The sequence below is a fragment of the Nyctereutes procyonoides genome, unplaced genomic scaffold, assembly GCF_905146905.1.
Source record: "Nyctereutes procyonoides isolate TBG_1078 unplaced genomic scaffold, NYPRO_anot_genome, whole genome shotgun sequence".
Classification (NCBI taxonomy): domain Eukaryota; kingdom Metazoa; phylum Chordata; class Mammalia; order Carnivora; family Canidae; genus Nyctereutes; species Nyctereutes procyonoides.
The window spans coordinates 5,838,464-5,858,835 of NW_026575141.1; the positions used below are offsets into that span (position 1 = coordinate 5,838,464).

Consider the following 20,372-nt stretch of genomic DNA (forward strand, 5'->3'; position numbering starts at 1 on the left):
TGGGACACAAAGCGTGCCCAGGAAGCCTCTGAGATTATTGGCTGAGGCCTTGAACCTGTAAGCTCTGTCCCCTGGAGAGGCCATGAGGAGCCTGCTAGGGAGCTGTTGAACCTTGGCCAGCTCTTCAAGCTCCCTTTTTCCTGAGCTTCCTGAGGCCCATTCTTCCTGGCTCCTGTGCTCAGAAACAGCTCTTCTTCCTGCCTGGACCACCAGTCAAAGACTCCTTTCTTTGTCACACCACCCAGACCTGGCAATGCCCAGCAGGACTGCAGCTGACCTCAAGGGAACCTCATCCTGAAGGCTCATTAGCTCATCTCTACCCCTCTCTGGCTCTTTTCCCTCCCAGGCCTCAAGAAAGTTGGTTTTCCTTGGTGAACTGACATGGCCACAGAACAGCTGCCTGAGAAATGTCATTAGAGGGAAGTGGCTGATGATGCGGAGGGGCCAGGCAAGGGGAAGGGGGCACCGGGGGGGCTGGGCAGGCCATACCCTGCCACCCACAGGGCTGCCTTGAGTGTCACTGACATCCTCAGGCTCCTCTCCCTTGCAAGGATCTGGCTTCTTGGACCCAGAGGTGGCTATGAGCTTTTCCCTCTACTCTCAACTAAAATGGTTCCCTGCAGAGGGATTCAAGGAGAGGAAGGAGGGGAGGGTAGAGAGCAAAGGGAGTGGAGGTGGGAAGTTGAGCCGGAGGGGTCACAGGGCCATGGCTACAAGAGTGGCTTCTACTGCTCTGTCCTCCAGAAGCCTGAGGTATCTGCTGAGGTGTCCCCTGGTCACAGGGCACAGCATTTGAAGGCAGGAGGAGGATGGAGACAGAGGGTCCTTCAGAAAGACTGCCGGGGGATGACTTCCCCTTGAGCGCAGCCTGTTTCCACGGCAACTGGCTACCACTCAGGGCTCTGGTAACCTCTAGAGAAGGAGAAACCCCAGAGAAAAAAGCCCAGGCTCCTCTCCTCCTGCTGCCTTCCCAAGGAAGCTGAGGGGGAGGAGGGTTAAGTGATGCTGGTTTGTGCTTCCTGACCACATTGCGTCAATCTTTTCCTTGCTTCCTGATAGACTCTCAGGGCTACAAATCCCCATGCCTAGCCCAGCCAGGGGTGTCTGAGAAGAGCAAAACAATTCCCCAAGAATCTGAGTATCACCCAGACCAGATGGGTTACCTCACCAGCCCTCAGAGACCCTGCTTAGCCTCATCCACTCCAGGGCTCACTTGCGGTACATGAAATAACCTGAGGGCCCAGAGCAGCATGTGGGGCCCAGGGGATGGCCAGTTGCCAAAGGCTATTTGGGAGAGGCCCCTGGAATGCACAGGCTGTGCCCTTCCCCAACCCTGCAGAGCCGAGGTGGTTCTGGAGGCGGGCCGGGCTGGCGTACTCACCGGTCTCCACATCCTGCACATAGAAGTGCAGGTCATCAGTGATCTCAGTCACGAACACTGGCTTGTAGCTGGCAGAGCGCTCTTTCTCCTCTAGCACGGGCACCACCTCCTCCACAGGCTGCTCCTCATAATGGGCCCAGACCTGCATGTGCAGTCAGCAAAGGGGGTTAGGAGGTTAGGAAGTAAAGCCAGAAAGGACACAGGAAAGGGGCTGTGGGCAAGTGGGGCCACCCCTGGGATGAGACTGTAGAGTCAACACAGGGGCATTCACATCACACTGAGCTGAGCCCCTAGAATTCTCCTACCTCTGACTGGGTAAGGAGAGCACTCCGAAGTTCTTCTGATCAATCATTTCTCAAATGCTGGCAGGTATCAGAAGCAAGTGGGGAGCTTATTAAAAATGCTGGTACCTGGGTCCCAACACAGTCTACCAAGTTAGGATGTGTTATAACTGCATTCAGAGAAAGTAAAACAAACCAAAGCAGGCACCCAGGCAATCCTCACACATACCAGAGCATGAGAACCTTGGTGTTGCAGTGGTTCTGGATCCCCACCACCCTCCTCCACAGCACTCCAGAGGGGTCACTCTGAACTCCCCAGGCCCTCCAGGGCCATGGTGCTCCTGACGCTCTCCAAGTGACAGCCCTAGGCCATGGAGGGGAGGGTCTGTCACTGTTTGAGAATGCCTCCTCACAGCACCTTCTCTGTCTTCACTGCAAGCAGGTTGTTCTGACTGCAGCTCAGAAGCTGGGCCACTCCCCTCCACCCGGGCCCTTCCCCTCCTCCCCTGGCCCTGCACTCTCAGTCAAGGCCACAGCTGCTCAGAAGCTGATTCCGTGTGACAGCGCGTCAAGTCCGATCCTGCGGCCAGGAGATTATCCCAGTAGTGAAGCCTGTCAGAGTAGGAGTGGGCAGGGGCTGTCCAGCTGAGTAGTGAGAAGGGGGTGAGGGGCTGGACCACACACAGAGTCCCCACAGATACACAAGAACAGGGGGTGACAAAAGTAATAGTCAAAACATACACACTTCCTAGGTGCCAGGCGCTATTCAAAACATGCTCCAAGCAGAAATTCATTGAATCCTCATGACAACCCTCCGGATAGGTATTAATGTTGCCCTGTCTTACAGACAAGAACTGGAAGCACCCAGGCTTGCTAGAAGCAGCAGAACCATGATCTGAACCCAGGCATCTGGGTCTCCTGAGGCATCTGGGTGTCAGAGATCTCTGAGGGGGCGTATCGACAGTGACCAGGCATCTAGAAATGGAGGGCAGCACTGAGCAGTAGGAAAAGTTGTAGATGGGAGATGGGGTGTCTTGTCCTTGAATTTGCTGTTGGACTTTGGTCAAGCCATGTGCCTCCTGCATCTTCTTTTTTTCCCTTGCAAGAGGAGCAAGTCTGACCACATGATCACTCAGGTGATCCTGAGATCCCCAGACGGCAGGTGGAAGCAGCCCAAGGGCAGGAATGTCAGAATTACTGAACTTCCCTGGGTCACACCTGCAGAAGCCCTGCTCCCGCCTTCAGTGTGGTGTGAGTATGCTTCCACTAGAAGGGGAGGCCAGGGCCCTGCAAACTGGCATGAGCAATAGGGACTGAGCATGGGGGAGGCTGCTAGGGAGTGGCTGAAGGGGATGGGAGAGATGTCACCTGGGTGCAAACCTCTGCCAGTCACACACAGCAGTGACATCACCTTCTGACTTTTGGGGAGGGGCTTTAACCCAACCCTCCCTGACCCCTCTCACCTACTCCCAATATTGGTCCCACACAGCTACTTCCCTCCTCACTAGCATCCAGACATCTCTGTTTTGCACGTGCCCAGGCCTGGGTGCCGTAGGAGAGGAGACAGACAGACAGTAAGGCTTTAGTTTAGTCACATCAGAGCCTCCAGGCCGAAAGGGGTCTCTAGCTTTCAGACTTCCCTGTGAAAGGGCCTCTTCAATCAGAGGCCATGGCACGGATAGCTGAAGCATCCTGGGGGATAGCCACAATGATTTCTGGTTCCAAGGCTGACATCCTATTGAGGCACTTTCTCCCCAGACCCGAGAGTGGAAGGTCCCCAGGGAAGTGACTGTTCAGTCACCGCACCCTCCCCCCACCCCAGCCACTCTGGGATGCATCCGTGCAGGGCCAACTGGACTCTCACAAGCCTGCCAGCACTGCCTTAAATGAGCTGAAGCCAAGTGCTGCCCCCTCCTCCCCACCCTCCTCTGCTCCCTTCTCCAGCCAGCACCTATCTTCCAATCTGTCTGCAACCCATCCCCCCCACAACCCCAACCAGGTTAGTGGGTCCTTTATGGCCCACCTCGTTGTTCTTACTACCTATCTCCCCACAGCACATTAGAAAGTCAGGGCCCCATCCCAGCCCCACCCTGCATCCCTCCGCTGTAGGGAAGGAGGCTCCTCAGCAGTGTTGATGAATTGGGAACAGACTGACAGGGTGAGAGCAGAAACTGCTAATGACTCCTCAAGCTAAAGCGCCCAGGGCGACAGCATCAGGTTTCCTCCTGGGGGAGGGGGAAGGAGCTCCTCTTCCGGCAGGCTCAGGTGGGCAGTAAGCTTGAGGTCAAGGATGATGTAAACAAAAGCTCCAGGGAGCCTGCAGGCCTCCAGCTCCCACCAGGGAGGGTAGCAGTAGGGCCAGTCCCCTGACAAGTTCCACAGCTCACTGAGGAATGGGAGGGGCACAGCAGGGTGTACCCTGCTGCTTCCCAAGGTGAGAAGACACCAGAAGTATGAGGTGGCCTAAGGGTAGGACATTGAAAGCTGCTCCTCAGATAAAGAATCTCCAAGGGAGGGCTGGCTTGGCCCCACAGTAGAGCCCTGCAGGTTTCCCTCGGAGGATGGAGGTGACCATCTATTCCCTGGGACCTAGCTAATGGCATTTGGCAAACTGGTAAATGCAGCCTGGCTAAGTAGCTTCTAGGTGGGAACCAGCTAGCCAGCTGAGGCCCTGACCCACTCTCAAAACAAGGGCACATTTTGCCCATATTGGCTTATGTTGCCCTTCTGCAGAACTGGGGCAGAGAGAGGACAGACATACTGGCAGACAACTGCCACTTCCCCACAGCCACGCTGAGCCCTCTCTCAGATCAGATCCCTGACAAAGAGCTTGTTTTGGTGAATTCCCAGGGAGATGCTCCTCATCCTGGATCCACGGGGTGATGACAAGGAAAACCCAAAGACCCTTTCCAGAGAGTACAGTAATTGTGCCTGAACACACTGAACACAGACTCCATGCCTTACGACTCTCCCCCAAGTTCTGGGCAGATGGAAGAGCTGGGGAAGGACCTGCATGGCCAAGATGCCAAGCAGAGGATGGGACTCTGGAGCTGGAAATGACCTTGGCCTTTGGTGGAGGCCAGCCTGAGCTGGGCATCAGCAGCAGGGCCCAGGGATGCCCGGAGATCCACCCAAGGCAGGGATCTGCTCTGTTCTGGGCCCACTCCAAATGTGGCATTAGTGTGGAAAAGTCTTTCCCAGCTCCTCTAATTTATAGTAGGGTCTGTTATTAGGCTGGGGGCTAGGATGGCACTGTGTCCTGGGGCGGGGTTCCTCTGTAAGCCCTCCATGACCCTGGTTACAGACCCAGGCGGGGAAATGCCTAGAGAAGCAATTCCTTCCTTCCTCCCTTATCTGCTCCACTGCCACTCTGTCATGCCAATTCCTGTTCTGCTCAGGTCCCCTCTACATTGTGGGGCCAGATTAGGAGCACAGGCTGTCTCTCCTCCTATCCTCACCCATCCCTGGCCCTCCCTCTTTCCTGCACTTCCTCCCCAAGGAGCCCCCCAGATCCTCGCCTGGCAGAAGATGGGCGATGTGGACTGAGGCTCCACTGGCTAGAGGCTTTCCTATTTAATATCACTGCTCAGGAGGCTCCAAGGGTGGGGCTGGCATAGGACCAGGGTGGTGGAGGCCTTCAAGTTTGCAGTGGGGAAGACAAGTTCAATAAAAGGCAATCAATGGCCAATCCAGCCCTGTCCAGGGCCCTGCTGGGGCAGAAGGGAGGCTGGGGAGGGTGGTCCTGCTGCCTGCCATCTATGGCTCTGTCTTTGGTCCTCAGACCAACCCAGTATTCCTGCAGGAGGAGGGGATAACTCGGCATTAGCCTCCTATAGAGGAAAGCATCTCCTGACTAGCATCTTCATGAGAGGGGTCTTCAAGGTACAGGAAAGAACTGGGCCCAGTAGGGAGGCAGCTAAATTCTCATAGCTGGGAAACCAGCATTGCCAGGTTCCCGCAGATAGACCCACCATGATCTCGTAACCTCACACGTGCCTGTCTCTGGACAGTGAAGGCAGCCCTCCTGGGGTCACAAGCAAGGCAAAGTTGGAAATCCTGGAGACACTTCAGACATGCCATTTGCTGTCCTCCAGCTGGCTACCAAATTCTCTGAGTCCAGCCAACTCTGAGGGGTGGTGCTATGTTCTACACATGCTGCTCCTGGGAACCAACCCCACCAGAAGAGGCAAGCCACACCAGATTCTGCCAGGATCCTCGAAGAGGATGGGATGTGCAGGAGAGGGACCCAGGAGGCAGGCAGGCCCTCACACTGAGAGGAGCACACTGCATTTTAACTGGCCTGGAATAAAAACACGTAGCCTGTGTAAGTAACTACTGAGGATTACTCCTCATCATCATTGTGCGGCACCAATGAAATGATGTCCTGGGCTCTTTCAGACAAATCCACCGTGTAGTAAATAGTGATGCCAGGGTAACACCCAGCAAGGCAGCCATCCCTCCACCTCAGGTCAGATTCCCCCCTCTGTCTTCTCCTGGGTCACTCTGGGGTCTCTAATCTCAGACAGCAGAGCCTGAGGACAAAGATGCTTTCAGAATCTGAGCCTTAGGAGCCAGTGCTTTCCACACAGACCCCCAGCTAATTCTTCAGTGAAGGCTCAGCCCTTTGCACACATGGCCCCAGTACCACGTCTCCTCCTACCCCTGTAGTAGGCAGAAGACATGGGGGTGGCAGCCTTAAGTTCAGCTGTCACCAACAGGAAACCCAAGAAGCAGTTCCTTTGTGCTAGAAGCTAAGACTGCCCGCTCCCTGTTACTCTAGAAAGATGGGGTTTAATGTGAGCAGAATTGGGACAAGAAACGGTTAGAAGCCTCCTCAGAGGCTTCATGGTGGCCTATTCCTCCAAGGCATGGACAATCCCTTTCAATCTGTCCCAATCTTTTTGGGTCATCTTTCCCTAGAGTTCTTTCACCCCTACTGGGGGTTGGTCATGGATAGGGGATGGGAAGAAAAGGAATAGAGAGATCCAGGCAGGTGTCCCTCAGCTGGGTCCCTGAGGGAAGACAGTCAGGAAGAGGCAGAGTGAGGTGGTGTCTGTTCTGGGTTGAAAGACAATGGGGAGCCCTGGGGCCCTGAAGCCCCCTACTCCTTTTGGCAGGTGTCTGGGCCTTGGCTCTGGGAGGCGAGTTGCAAGCCAGATGGCTGCCCCATGGGGAAGGAAACGTTTATTCCTGGAACAAATTTATGGCTCAGCACGGCTGTCCCATGAAATCCTCCTCAAGCTCAGAGAAGCCCTGACAAATTGGTGGCCGGCTGATTTACTCCCATTATCAGGGCTGGGCTGTAAGTCAGTGGTGACAGGCTGAGTTGGAGGGTGCCAAGCCCAGCTCCCACCACCAAACCACTGGGTTCTTTAATCGTCCATTTGTTTCCAAAAGCTGCTTTCCAACCCCCACCCCCCCTTGTCTTTTCAATGCAGTGTCTGCAGAGACTGATGGGCTCTAAATCTGTTTTCTTAACAGCTTTATGCATCTCCTGGGGCAGCTTCCACAATGGGGCTCCCTGCAGGGCCATGTAAAGGAAGTTCAGAAGGGGGCTGCAGGTGTCCAGGTAGCTCTGAGGGCAGGGGGAAGGGTTGGGCTGGAGAAGGGACAACCCCCTGGGTTCCTGCTCCCCAGGGGCTCCCCCAGTCATTCCTCTCATGGTTTTGAGATCACTTTCCAGACACCTTTCTGCTCCACCAGGTCCACCAGAGTAGGCCTATAGCCGAGGATGCCTAAGCTGGCAGGCTCTGTCTCGCTCATGTGTGGTTCCTAAGGTAGGGTCTCAGACCAACACCGACCAGGGTCCCTCAACTGTGGGATAACAAAACCACTCTGCCTGCTGTGCGGAGGCTGTAATGTTTTGGGGGAGGAGATGGAAGGAGAGTCTGAGCTCTGGGGTGGCACCCGCCTCCTCCCCAGCAGGCCCACTTCCCCATGATACCTTCTCTTTCTTCTGCTTGGCGGCCTCCTCAGCAGACAGCAGGGATTTGTAGTAGGAGCTGCGCTCGGCAGTGAAGTGGACCTTGGAGAGTGCGTGCTCCACCAGCAAGACGGACAGGTTGGCGCTGTCAATGTGCAGCCAGCCGATGAAGTTGCCGGCCTTGTCCATGCTCTCTACCTCCACCTCTACCTGGGGAACAGAGGAAGGGGGTGTCAGCCTGTAGGGGGCAGCCTCTGGGCCACCAGGGGGGCCCTCACACCACAGGACAGGGGCTCATCTGGCCCAAAGAGCCGGAGCTTCTTGGAGCTCTGGCACTGCTGACCCCTTTTAGAACCCTTTGCTTCAGTTCCGTAAGTGTGATTCTTGCTTTTCTGCCTCACACCCAGAATCATCCTTTACAGAAATGTCACTGACCAAGCAACTTCAAAACTTCCCTCATCTCAGCTCTTTTGAAGTGAGGGAGTCTGTGGTCATCGCTGCGCGCACACGTGCGAGTGTAGCTTGGGGAGGAGTGAGATAAGCCGTAGACACAACTCAGGGAACATCACTCTCTTCTTCAGCACCCACCTGGCCCAGCTCTTCTAGAAAGACAGGCAGGCCCCAGGAGCAGGGCAATCCCCGAGGGTGCAGAGCTGAAGGAATTAATGAGGAACAAATGTAATGAAAGTGGCTGGATGAAAGCCAGGTGAGGAGAGGAGGTTAAGGGGGCAGGTGAGCAGAAGGATGTGAGCAGGAAGTGCACACAGGGCAGCTAGGGGGTGACCCCAGCAGGAAGCTGCCCAACAGGGAGCACCAGGAAGGGTGTAGTCACTACTCCAAGTCCAGTCCTGGGGGCTGTGCACTGTGGCTGAACTTCAGAACCCTCAGGGACCCCTGCGGTGCTCTAGAGCTCCTGAACCTCTTCTATGGAGGGCCTTCCCAAGACCCAGAACCACAGACACAGTACGGACTCTGCTCCTCCAAGAAGGTGGTCTCGATGCCACAGCCTTTGCGGTGGCTGATCGGCTCCCACCTCATGAAGGCAATGGCCCAGGGTAAATTTCTTCTTTGATTCTCTCCCAACCTCCTCCTTTCTCTGCTAAAGGGGCTTGTAAAAGCCTTTGATGCCAAATATGAAAACTTGTATTAATTTAAACAGCTTCAAGCTCGATTAAGCAATAAAATGAATGTCTAAATACGTGGGAATTCTCTGAAGCCTGGGCTGGAGCCTGGGCTGGAGCCTGCGGCAGCAGCCTAGGCCAAAGGGTTAGAGAGGGGAGTATAGGGGAATGGGGAGCAATGTGGGGGACAGGACAACTCTTAAGGAGATGGAGGTGGCTTGGGCTTACGGAGAGAAGGCAATGGGGAGAAAAAGAGGGACAGGACCAGGCAGGCAGGACCTGGGCTTCTCCCTATCCTTGAGCACCCTTTTCCTACTTAATTAAGGCTAACAGCTTACCTTTCCAATGGAAATGCAAGTTCAACGATACCTGAGGTTGGGGTGTGGCCCAGAAGCAGATATGAAGAGTTTATTAAGAGTTAGGAAAAAAGATTCTACATAGATCCATTCTAAGTTGACTCTGTATGTGGGTAGATAGGTCCCCCATTCCTGGACATCTTATCTTTTACCATGTTAGTGGCCCAATACCTTTTCCTAAAACCGATGGTTGCCCTGATGGAGTGCAAGGCCTCCTTCTAGTTTCAAGTAGCCTGTAGTGGGCCAGTGTGGTTGTAACAAGAAGCTTGATGGCTACCTACGTCATTTCTCTTGGCACCGAATTGCTCGGACAGAGGCAAGAACCTCAGAGGCAAACTGATGAAGTACCCAGGTAGGTACAATCATGCTCATCTTAGAGGGTGCCCAGATTGAGACCTCAACTCACCAGCAAACCCTGAAACCACACCTCACCCTGGAGGCCACAAACCAGATGCTGGCCTTGCAAGGGCTTGCACTAGCGGGAGACTCCAACAATGAGTAGCCATGCCTGGGGTCAACACTGCCAACTCTCTTGGCAGGTGAACACTGCCTTCACACTACCTAGCCTCTCCCTGCCTGCAATCGATACACTAACTTGGGCTTGACAAGTCCCTGGGCCCAGCCAGCTTCAGAGGAAAGAAATCTCTATCCTTGGGCACTGTCTTCCAGCTGAATCCATTTTGCCTTAGAGAGGGAAATAAAGTTGTAGCCTGGAGGTCTCCACTTCCCCTTTTATTATGGCTGCTGCAAACTCCTAATTTCCCAAAGGCACTCAAGGGAAGGTGGACTGGGCTCAGTGAAGGGATGAGGCTACTCCTGAGTCTCTTGGCTTGTGGCCTCTCTATCCAAGCCCTGTGCTGTGTCTATTCTTCTGGGCACACAGCATTCACTTTGAAGACCAAAGTCTTAACCCTCCTCTAAACCTCACCAAAGTTTCACAGGGAGCAAGCAAGGGTTAACAAGCATGATGCTCCCAGGCTGGTATATGTGTTCACTGTTCATCACATTTCTCTTAGATTAACTGCCAGGAATTTGTGGCTTGACTCTAGCATTTCATGGGCCAATGTCTGTATATGCTCTATTTCTCTGATCAACTTTAAGACTCAGGGTTTTTTTTTTTTTTTTTTTTTTTTTTTTACAATTTCTCTATCTCTTTTAGAAGATTTATTTATTTATGGGGGTGGGAGGGGAGAGAGAATCCTCAAGCAGACTCCCCACTGAGCAGGAAGCCTGAGGCGGGGCTCTATCCCAGGACCCTGAGATCATGCATGACCAGAGCCAAAGTCAGAAGCTTAACCAACTGGGCCACCCAGGTGCCCTGGTATTTTCTCTTAAATAAAAAAATACATATAAATACATACTCATATAGAGATATACAGATACAGTTGATTCTTGTTATTTGTAGTACTTATGTTCTATAAAGTTACCATGAACACTGAATTAGTGAATCCTGAGCCACTGCTCCCAGAGGAAACATAGGATTAGGTTCCTCCAAGACTCTGGTCACAACTTATCAATACGTAACCTGCTTCTGTGCATGTTTTTGTTTAAAGACATCTTATTTAATATATACTGATGTTTCATTAACATTGAATTCACAGTCAATAGCACTGTAACTCATGCCTGAATAAAGCTTATCTAACACATATATTTTCTTCTTCAGGCACATCACAGCCTTCTTGTACTTAGGAACACTAGACAGCACTTCAGCACTCTGCTCGGAGGCCATTTTAAACTGAAAAATTGCCAAGAAAAAGCACACACCAAAAAGAAACGGGGGGAGGAAACGTGGCACTAAGGAAAAGTACACTTGTTTATGGTGTGAGAGCTGAAACAAAAAGGCAGAGCACCACCTTTTGCAACCTTAATTGGGAATGTACCCACCTGGAGTCTCCAATCTTTCATGACTCTGCACATCCACAAATGATCAAAAAGTACCATGAGTACTGATTTTGGGTTATAAATAAAACTTAGTAAGCGAATTTGCAAATATGGAATCGTATATAACGAGGATTGACTATATAGTGATGCACAGAGAGCTATTTCTTTCAAGTTTTCCTCAAACTGAAGACAAGAGTTAGGGGAGGCTTGTTCTTGTCAAATACACAAGAAACCGTTTCTGTTTTTTTTCTGGCTATTGTAATCACGAATGAGACCCATTATTCATCATGTGTTGAGTAAACTGCAAAGTGCTATACAACATTGTTACTTGTCTCTTCAGCATCTTGTGGAGTGTTTTAGGGAGAGATTTGGACTCTACAACTTCCCTACAACGGCAGGTGACATCAGGGAGTTCAAGCCTTGGGTGACTACCATGGGCTACCAGGATGGCTGATTTGTGTGTGGGCATTTGGTGTGTACACGTGTGAGCTGATACGGCCTTGAGGGCACCACAGGATTTGTGTACACATGGACACAAGCGGCATCAGCAGGGAACAGATGGAGGCTCTTCTCTTCATTCCCCTCTTCAGTGTTCAAGTTGAAGCTGAGACCTAGGAAAACAGCACAGAGGGGAGGAGAAGGCTTCCTGAGAGAGATGAATGGGGCCATGGCATCCCACTGGGGAAGTGGCTGGGTGAGAATGAAGCAGCAAGCAGCCTAGATGCCCAAAGGTCAGACCTGCTCCTTGGGTGCTGCTGCCTCACTGCGTACCCCTGCTGGTCTGGCCAGCCACCAGCATCTCTTGCCCTCTGCTCTTGAGGCAGACAGAGCAGGTGGTGAGCCAAGCCTTGTGCTTTGTCTATTCTCCTGAGCACACAGAATTCACTCTGAAGACCAAAGTCTTAACCCTCCTGTAAACTTGACCAGAGGCCCTGTGAGCTGAGCTCGTTCAGTTTCAACACCACCTCCCTGTGAGGGCTTCTCTAACCCACCAAGTGAATCACCCTCTGAGCACCTAAGGGCTCCCCCACCCTTTGGCACTGAGGCAGCAGTGTGTAGCACAGAGGTTTGGAACTTAGACTGTGGAGCTAGAATGCCTCAGTTCAAGTCCACCTACTAACTGCATGAGCTTTGACAAGTCACTTATCTTCTGTGTCTTTGCTACAAAACTGGAATTGAAGTATTACCTATCTCAAAGGATTTGCTATGATTAAATGAGCTAATACAAATATACTAAGCAGACACATAAATGCTTCATTATCATCATCATCAACTTTGTAAGAGGGGCACTTATTTCACTTCCAAATGTCTTTATTCTCCAACTAGACTGTCAGAGCCAAGGGGAACAAAACTAGTTCTCCACTCTGAATCTTCCTCAGAGCTGGGCAGTGACATAGCAAGGAAGAGCATGGATCTTGGAGTCAGACAGATTTGGGTTCAAATCCTATCTCTGGCTGTGAATTTTTGGAAAGTCACATGAACTCTTTTCTTTCCTAGCCAGTTTTCTTTCTCTGTAAAAAGAGAAGTGGGGCTTGTGTATTAAATAAAGGCAGTAACATAAAACGGCTTCCTCTTCCCTTCATCAAATAGGGAGCAGCAACAGCTCTGCTTGGGCTGAGCTCCATCCCCTTAGCTCTCTCCCCACCTAAAAAAGCTTTGGGTTTCTTAAGCCCTGGTGGCCTCATGTGAAAGACAGAATGGAGGGAAGGCAAGTAGGAAGAGCTAATGTGTGACTGTCCTCAAACCCAGCCGAACAAGCAGATGTCTTTCTCCACCCTAGGGCCAAGGGGGGTGGGGGGCGGTGCAGTCCAGCCAGCCGTGCCCAGCCAGAGAGCAGCTAGACACACTGGACTCAGCCTGCCTGTGGGCTGGGGTAGCAGGCCCTGCTGCCTCACAGTGGGACACGTCTTCCTGCTCCCAAGCACATTAATGTGCCACTAATGAAATTGTTCTGGCTTATTTACCAAATTAATACAAACGGCACAGGCTGTTAATTTGCATGTCTCCTAATTACTGAGGAAGAGCTCCCATGCCCAGGCAACTGGCACACCTCAGGGCCCACCCAACCGAGCTGTGGCCTCACCCTGTGGGTGGGTGAGGAAGGGGAGAAGGGAAAAAGTAAAGGGGAGAATCAGAACAGCCCCCAGCTCACTCTCCATGGCTGGGAACAAACAAGGAAGAGAAGGTGTCGGTAGCCATGAATTAGTTTCACTGCCTATAATTCTCCCCTTAGGGGCTGGAGTGCCTTGGACTCCAGAAATATACTCTGTCCCTGTCCTGCTCTGTCTCCCAAAATGCTCCTTTTTCTACTTGTCTGGATTCTGTCCAGCTTCCTAACTTAGGAACTACTTCAATCAGGCAGGCAGTGGGGTCTGAGTCACCCTCCTCTAGGCAAAGCAGCACTTGCTGAGCCTGGGGGTACAGTGCTGGGCCAGAGCGGTGCCGGGGGTCACAGGAAGGGAAGTCCAAGTGAGGTAGGGGACAAGGCTCTTATAGACACTCCTCCTCTCTCTCAAATTGTTCTGGTCCTTCCCAGCCAGTCAGCCTTCAGATTCTAAACCTTCTGTAAAGTGAGTGTGTGAGTGTGTGTAAAGGAGCACGGAGAGCTATATCAGTTAAAAGGTCACCATAAGACCACAGAGAAAATTCTGACTGCTCTGGGCGTTCATTTAGCTGCCCTACCTCTCCTGATCCAGAAACCAAACTGGATGCCTACTGGTTTCAAGTCTGGGACAAAGCTGAAAAAACACATAGGTCCTCCCGTAGCCTTCTTTGGGTCTTGGGGAGGTGTGGGCCAGGGAAGGAAGAAGGTATTGGAAGGTGCCTCCACTGAAAGGCAAGCTACAATAAGGCAGCTAGTTACCCCCCTCCCCACCACAAACCACACTCAGGGCAAAGAAACCCCATACATATGTATCCCTCTTCCCTTTTCTGTGTGTCAAGAGGATGGAGAAAAGGTCCAGCCTCCCCAAAGTGCACTGGCCCCATCTCTCAGCAAAGTGTCTGAGGCAGCACAGGGAAGGCTGTGGAATGCGCGTGCGTTTGTGTGTGTGTGTGTGTGAGAGAGAGAGAGAGAGAGAGAGAGAGAGAGAGAGAGAGAGAGAGCCGGCGCGCGCAAGAGAGACAGAGTGTTTAGAATAGCCGAGGGGATGCTCCCTCCCTCATGGGGAGATGCTCCCTCCCACAGGGGAAGTGGGCTGCCTCAGGCAGGACAGGTGAAACCAGGTAGGCCCCAGGAGCAGCGCAGGCCACCCCTGCCCTGGCACCTGGAAACAAGGACTTCCCACGGGTGTGTGTGTGTGGGGGGAGGCAGGGGGGGGAGGTGTGTGGGGGGAGGGTTATACAGGCCACCAGTTCCTCCCACAGGCAGAAGGCAGAATGCTTAGGGCTGCCTCTGGGGAGGCAACATCAGGGGCCCTAACAACAGGCAGAAGCCTCTAGCCATAAGCCTGCTTTAAAACACCCCCAAAGCCACCAGCAACAAGAATGGGGCAGAAGCCTGGAACTGGGAACAAAATGGGAAAGCTTGGATGGGAAGAAGGCCCCAAACAGCAAAGAGAAAGCCAAGAAAAAGCCTAGACTGGAACTGTGATCTGAGCTGGGTGTGTGTGTGTGTGTGTGTGAAAACCTCCCCTAGGCTCAGTTTCTTCAGGTGCCAATGTGAATGGAACCAGGGTTTTACGGTGCTCTCAGCTCTGAAGTAGCTGAGGTTAGAGTCTGGCTAGACGGCTGGCGGTATACTAGTATGACTAGGGGCAGAGGAGAGAGGAGACAGTGGGTTACGTGGGAGGAGGGCTAGTGGAGAAGCCCCATGGAACCCTCAAGCCCTGCAGAAAAACTTGCAGAGGGGGATGAAAGGCACTCAATCCTCTTCCCCACCCGTGCCTCCCACCAGAGTTCTCAGCCACAATGTGAGTAGTGATCCAGAGCAACCAGATTGCAACTGGGACTCCTTGCCTGCTACCCAGAGGTAGCCACGTCTCTGTAGAGCTGGGTTTTCCACCATCACTGATGCTGCACGAAGGCTATAATGTGCTGCCACAGCTACAGCTGTGAACTTAAAGAGACACCTCACCTTAATATAGTAGCAACTTAACACAGCCAACGTGTCCCCTCCACTCACAAGCACGCACAGATACACCGTCTCTTAGAGACGATGAACATTAACACAACGCAATTAATAATGTAACGCTCTGGGAGCTAGAGAGGCAATGCCCATGAAATACCTCCCGGGTCTCATTACCGGTGGCTGCCAGCAGGGAGTGGGCAGGGGAGAGAGGCAGGCAGCTGTACAAATCCTCCCGGTGCTGGAGCAGCGGGGCCCTAGTCCTTACCAGTGCCTCTGCTCCTAACCCCTCAGCACCTCCAGATCAGATGACTCTTTCAAGTCCAACCCACAGTGCCAACTGTTCTCCAGAAAACCTCTTCTCTGACATCCGTGCGCTGGCCCAAGCCAAAGCCCTAGGAATGCCTGGAAATCAGGCCTGGGTTGGCACAGTGGCAAGAGGGGCCAAGGAGCTCCTGGAGGTTGATGGAAGGCCTGAGCACTGAACAAGATGGCTCAGCCAGAAGCTCAGGGTTTCTTTCTCTCTCTCTCTCTCCTTGACTACCTCAGGGATGAAGGGTGGGATGACAGGGGTAGGGGTGGGGGGGACGGGGCAGCTCCCAGTCCCGCCTGAGGCAGAGAAGCAGCAGCCAAGGCGATGAGCAGTGTCTGAGTCTGCCGGGAAATGCAAACCTGCTGACTCCAGGCCTTTGCAAACGGTAACACAGTTTATAAACTGACGCAATCTATTCCTTTGGTGCAGACAATGAGGAAAGGAGATTGTTCATCTTCCCAAGAAAACCCAGGGTAAAGACTGGAAGATTTAACTCTCTCTTCCCTGAGGTTCACACAGGGAATGAAGCTGCCCGCATTCTGCCCCCTGTCCAGGGCACCACTGGTGGCAGCCGTTCCCACAGGTTTCCTGGGCCTGAGGCAAGCTTTGAAATTCCTTCAGAGAGTAGGGCATGCCTGAATAGCCCAGCTCCTCCCATGCTCCCTGGCTGGCGCGGAGAAGAGCCATGAAGACTGCTTTCATTGGGCCAGGGAGGCAGCCACAGCAGTGTTCTCCAAAGCCCAGCCAGAATACCCCAGGCTGTACCCAAGCCCCGTGAGGACTGAGTTAGTGGTAAGACGATGGTTGGCGTCTGGTCAGGACAAATCAGCGTGTGCATGCCATGGCATAATTGCGAGTGGTTATCAAACATCTGACTTGGTCTGAAAGGAACCGAATGTTGTCCAATCACATTAGATTCAAATGCCAGTTCCCCCTTTGCAAGCACCTGTATCTCCCTGATCCCAAGGGCTGCTCTGGGATACGGGCACTCTGCTTTACTACCCTGACTCTCAGGCTTCTTCACCTCAACTACAGAGGGTTCCTATGGGGGACCCACACCTCGCCCTTTAAAGACTCCTTATATTAATGACTTCTTTCCTTTCTACCTTGGAGAAAAGGAAATGAAGCCGACTCTAGATCACACCCTCTTCCACTTCCTTAGGCACCAATCACCTCTTTTCTACCATTCCTATTCCCTTTTTTTGTCAGTGTCTGCCTCTTTGCCTATGAATCTCTTGCCCATCCTAGAAAATCTTGCTGCAGTCTCCATTCCCACCTGGCTGACGGGGTTCTCCTTGCCCAGACTTCTGCTCCCCTCCTGTTTCCTTCCCGGTCCACCGTGGTGGCTCACCACTGTTGGTATTCCAACATAACTAGCCCCACACAGTCATTCAAGAACTCTTGTTATTTTAACTATTTCTTCTCGTGTTTCATTGTTGTTGACCTTTTGAAGGATCTGATAGTAAAGAACCCCTCTTCCATTTTAAACTTTCTTTTCTTTTTTTTTTGTAAAGGCTTCTGCGCTTCCCAGTCATGGTTTCTTCTCCCTGTTCTTGGTTTCAATTGTGAACTCTTTCCCAACATGCTCCTTGAATATGGATATTCTCCAGGGGGCCATTTTAAGCTGTACAGTCCCTGTCTTTCACTGCTCTCGGAATTATAGGACACCACAACTTTTATTTCCAGTCCAGACCTCTCTTCAGAATTCAACTCCACCTGAGAAATTTCACATATAACAAGCGGAATCCTGAATCTACTATCTTCACTATAAAACCAGTTCCTCCATCTGCATTTCTTATCCCAGTTGGTAGCATGAGAAGCTTGGAAATCATCCTTGGCTCCCTTACATTCACAATCAAACTCCAGGGCACACTACTCCTACATCATAAATATCTTCTGGATTCTCCCCCCCCCGCCCTTTTTTTACCCTTACTATCTCTCCTTGAGTGCGGGTCCTACTTTGGGTAGCCATCTCCTTCACTGGTATCCCTGTCTCCCTAATGGCCCTGCCACAATGCTGTGGAGAGGCTTGTCGCAGCCAGTATGGCCTGATGGGTAGACAGGCTAGGGAGCCAGACTACCTGGGGCCAAGCCTTGCTCAACTACTTACTAGCTGTGTGACCTCCAGTGACTGATTTAAACACCCAAGAAGAGTTTGGTATATAGCAAATGCTCAGTAACTGTTGTTCTTACTTAACAAAAAATCCAAACCTGGTAATTTCTTCCATTGCTGAAATCCTTTCCTTGTTCTCTGCTACAGTTCAAATTCCTCAGCACAGCAGGGTACAAGCTTCTTACAACTGGATTCTTACCAGTCTCATCTTCTACCATTCTGGCCCTCATTATTTTGCTCTAGTCATGCCAAACCAACTCTAGCTCCACACACGATGCACTGTTCCAGGCCTCTGTACACACGAGTCCCTGTGGCTAGAATGCTCCTTCTATTATTGCACCTGTGAACTCCTACTCAACACATCAAGACTCTGCAGATGGGATTTCACTCAAACCATTCCATTATTTACTTAGTAATGCTTTTCCCCACAGCACTTTGTTTATACCACTATTACTTACAGTATTCTAATGAGCATTTATTAATGGTATCTTATTGCTAGCACATGGTAGGCATTCAGTAAGCAGACGATGAAAGGTAAAAGGTCTTAGGACAGAAAACTATCTATTTCTGGGGAAATCCAGTGGCACCAAACCGACTGGAGAAGGCCTGTTTTGAGAACCTCTCTAAGGTGACAGGGCTGTCCCATAGCTGCCCCAGTCAGGGCAGGTCTGCTCATAGGAGCCCAGAGGGGCAGATACCGGCTTGGTCAGTGCAGCCAGCACTGATGACTCAGAGGCTCCCAGACGTCACGAGCAGAAGGGGCTGTTTCGCACTTGGCTTTGCCTGTACTGAATATAACTGGAGCGAGGATGGATTCTTCTATTTATCCAGGCATGAACACAGGCAGCAGCTGTGTATGCCTCCCTCTGGTCTCCTACACATCTACTACTCCTGGCCACCATCCCTCAGCAAGGAAGGGGCGAAGAGCAAAAGCAGACATGAGACAGCTAGAGGAAGAGCTATGAGGACAGGACAGGATCCTAGACCCTATGTGCTAAGTCTTCCAAGCCAGGGAGCAGATGTCCAGTTTGGCCTTGGTTGCCTGAGGCAGTATCTTAGCACAAGGCTGAGAAAGCCTTAAGTTCACAAGTCCCTTGCCAGTGTGGGCAGGTCTCAGGCCCTTCTACAAGACCACAGAAATCTTCGAGGAAAGGCAATTGCTGTTGGGTTTAAGGGCATCTGGGGCTTGGACAGGCTCAGCCACTCCAGAGTTCTCAGAACTGGGCCGTGGCCAAGGGGGTCACTCAAAAGCGGTCAGGTTGTGGCAAAAGATGTCCTAAGCTGTGGGAAAGGGAACAAGGATCTCCTTTTCTGTCACCATCACTCGGTTTCTTAGAAACAGGAACACAGACACCAATCCTTCTTGCAGGCCAGAGAAAGGCACCAGAGAGAAAAGAACTTGGAACAGACAGAAATCCTATACTTGCAGCTAGGGACCAGGCAATTTGCTTATTTTATTAAACTGAATATAAGAAATAGCAACCGATTTCAACACAAAAACATGGAATATCCATCCCTCCTAATGTCAGAACACCTGCATGAAGGCACGGTGGAAGGCACTGAGAGGATGCTGGAGAAGCCACCAGACTATGAGGCCCTCACCTCTTCTTCTTTCCCTCCCTCCCCACCTGGCTAGGTAAGTATCATCTCCTCTGGGCTCCTCTTATTGAGCCGCCTGCCCTGTGTTCACCTGTGTCCTTCCTTAAGATCATGCTGCCTTCACTTGCCAGCCGGAAGCCTGGCCTTGGTCTGCTGTCTGTCCTCAGCAGGCCATATGCCGTGTATGCTCTGCACTCTGCCACCCAGGGATGGACATGTGCTGGGCTGGCAGCAGCCCTGTGATTGACATTCCTGGACAGGCCATAGGGAAAGAGTCCCCTGCTCCCCCCTCACCACACTGAGGGGCTGCTCTCTTAGGCCCAGGGGAGAGGAGATCTCAGTCTCTTCAGGGACTCTGTTTCATGCATGTCCTCAAACTCTGTTTTAAACCTATTTCAACACAGTAAGGAAAACAAAAAAAATCCTCTGAGATGATACAGTGTTCATGCTCCAGCAATGCTAGTGGGCAAGGGCTATTGTGTGTTCACCCTCCTCTCACATGGGCAAACTGGATCCTTGCTTGGTAGGACCTGGAGAGCTTATGATCTCTGTGGTCTCTCCATAACACAAAGAAAAGCCTATGGGTAAAAGCTGCCATTATATGGTCTGAGTGCATACAAACCAGATTGGGCTAACTGCAGCATGCCAGAGGCCACACTGGCCTAGTCAGAGACCCTGGCCCCTGCCCTTGTCTGTGGGTTGAGGCTAGACTTCTTCATTGCCCAGTTTTTATTGCTCATGACAATTAATATATGGCATTGCTTATGCTTTCACAGTTGGAACTCTTGCATACCATAAGCCCTCCCAAACCCCTCCAGTCTACAGCTGGCCCCAGCCTTCTTTGTACAGGGAAAGCCTGGGAGCAATGGGCACGGGCCAGCATGGCCATGCTGACTCCACCGCTTCTCCACACTGGGACCATATTCCTTCTTCTTCTTAGTCTTTACCCATTCCCCAGGGCACGGCCTCCTAATGCTGTTTTGGGCCTTGGAATTGCCTCCTGAGAGTACTCACAGCCACTGGAGTGAACACAGGTAAGAGAGGGAAAAATACTAGTGGCAGGAAAGGACAGTATGTAGGAGGGGTCAGCAGGTAGTTGTTGACACAACTCTGTCCATCCTCTTGACAGGAGCCAAGGTGCCATTAATCACAATTATTTATCTCTCCCATTTCAACCAAATGTCCCAAATAAAATTCAGCTTAATGAGGTCCCAGGGGCTAGTGGGTGGTCCCTCAATTTGCTCAGGCTGATTTTGCTGTCCTCAGGCAGGAAGTAGCTATCGTATGTTCCCCTAAATGGGGCCAGAGCGGCCTCACTTGCCTCGCTCCACCTTCTAG

At 51.9% G+C, this 20,372-nt stretch overlaps 1 protein-coding gene across 1 annotated transcript in view; it reads right to left on the reverse strand.

Annotated features, from left to right (window-relative positions):
- The window catches only part of SND1 (staphylococcal nuclease and tudor domain containing 1), a 418,777-nt gene that overhangs the window by 8,037 nt on the left and 390,368 nt on the right, over positions 1–20,372 (reverse strand). Inside the window, exons 17-18 of the mRNA XM_055307416.1 lie at positions 7,607–7,795; positions 1,382–1,523 (exon numbers count right to left, since the gene is read on the reverse strand). Of these exons, the coding sequence (XP_055163391.1) occupies positions 1,382–1,523; positions 7,607–7,795 (331 nt within the window). The remainder of the gene's footprint in view (positions 1–1,381; positions 1,524–7,606; positions 7,796–20,372) is intronic.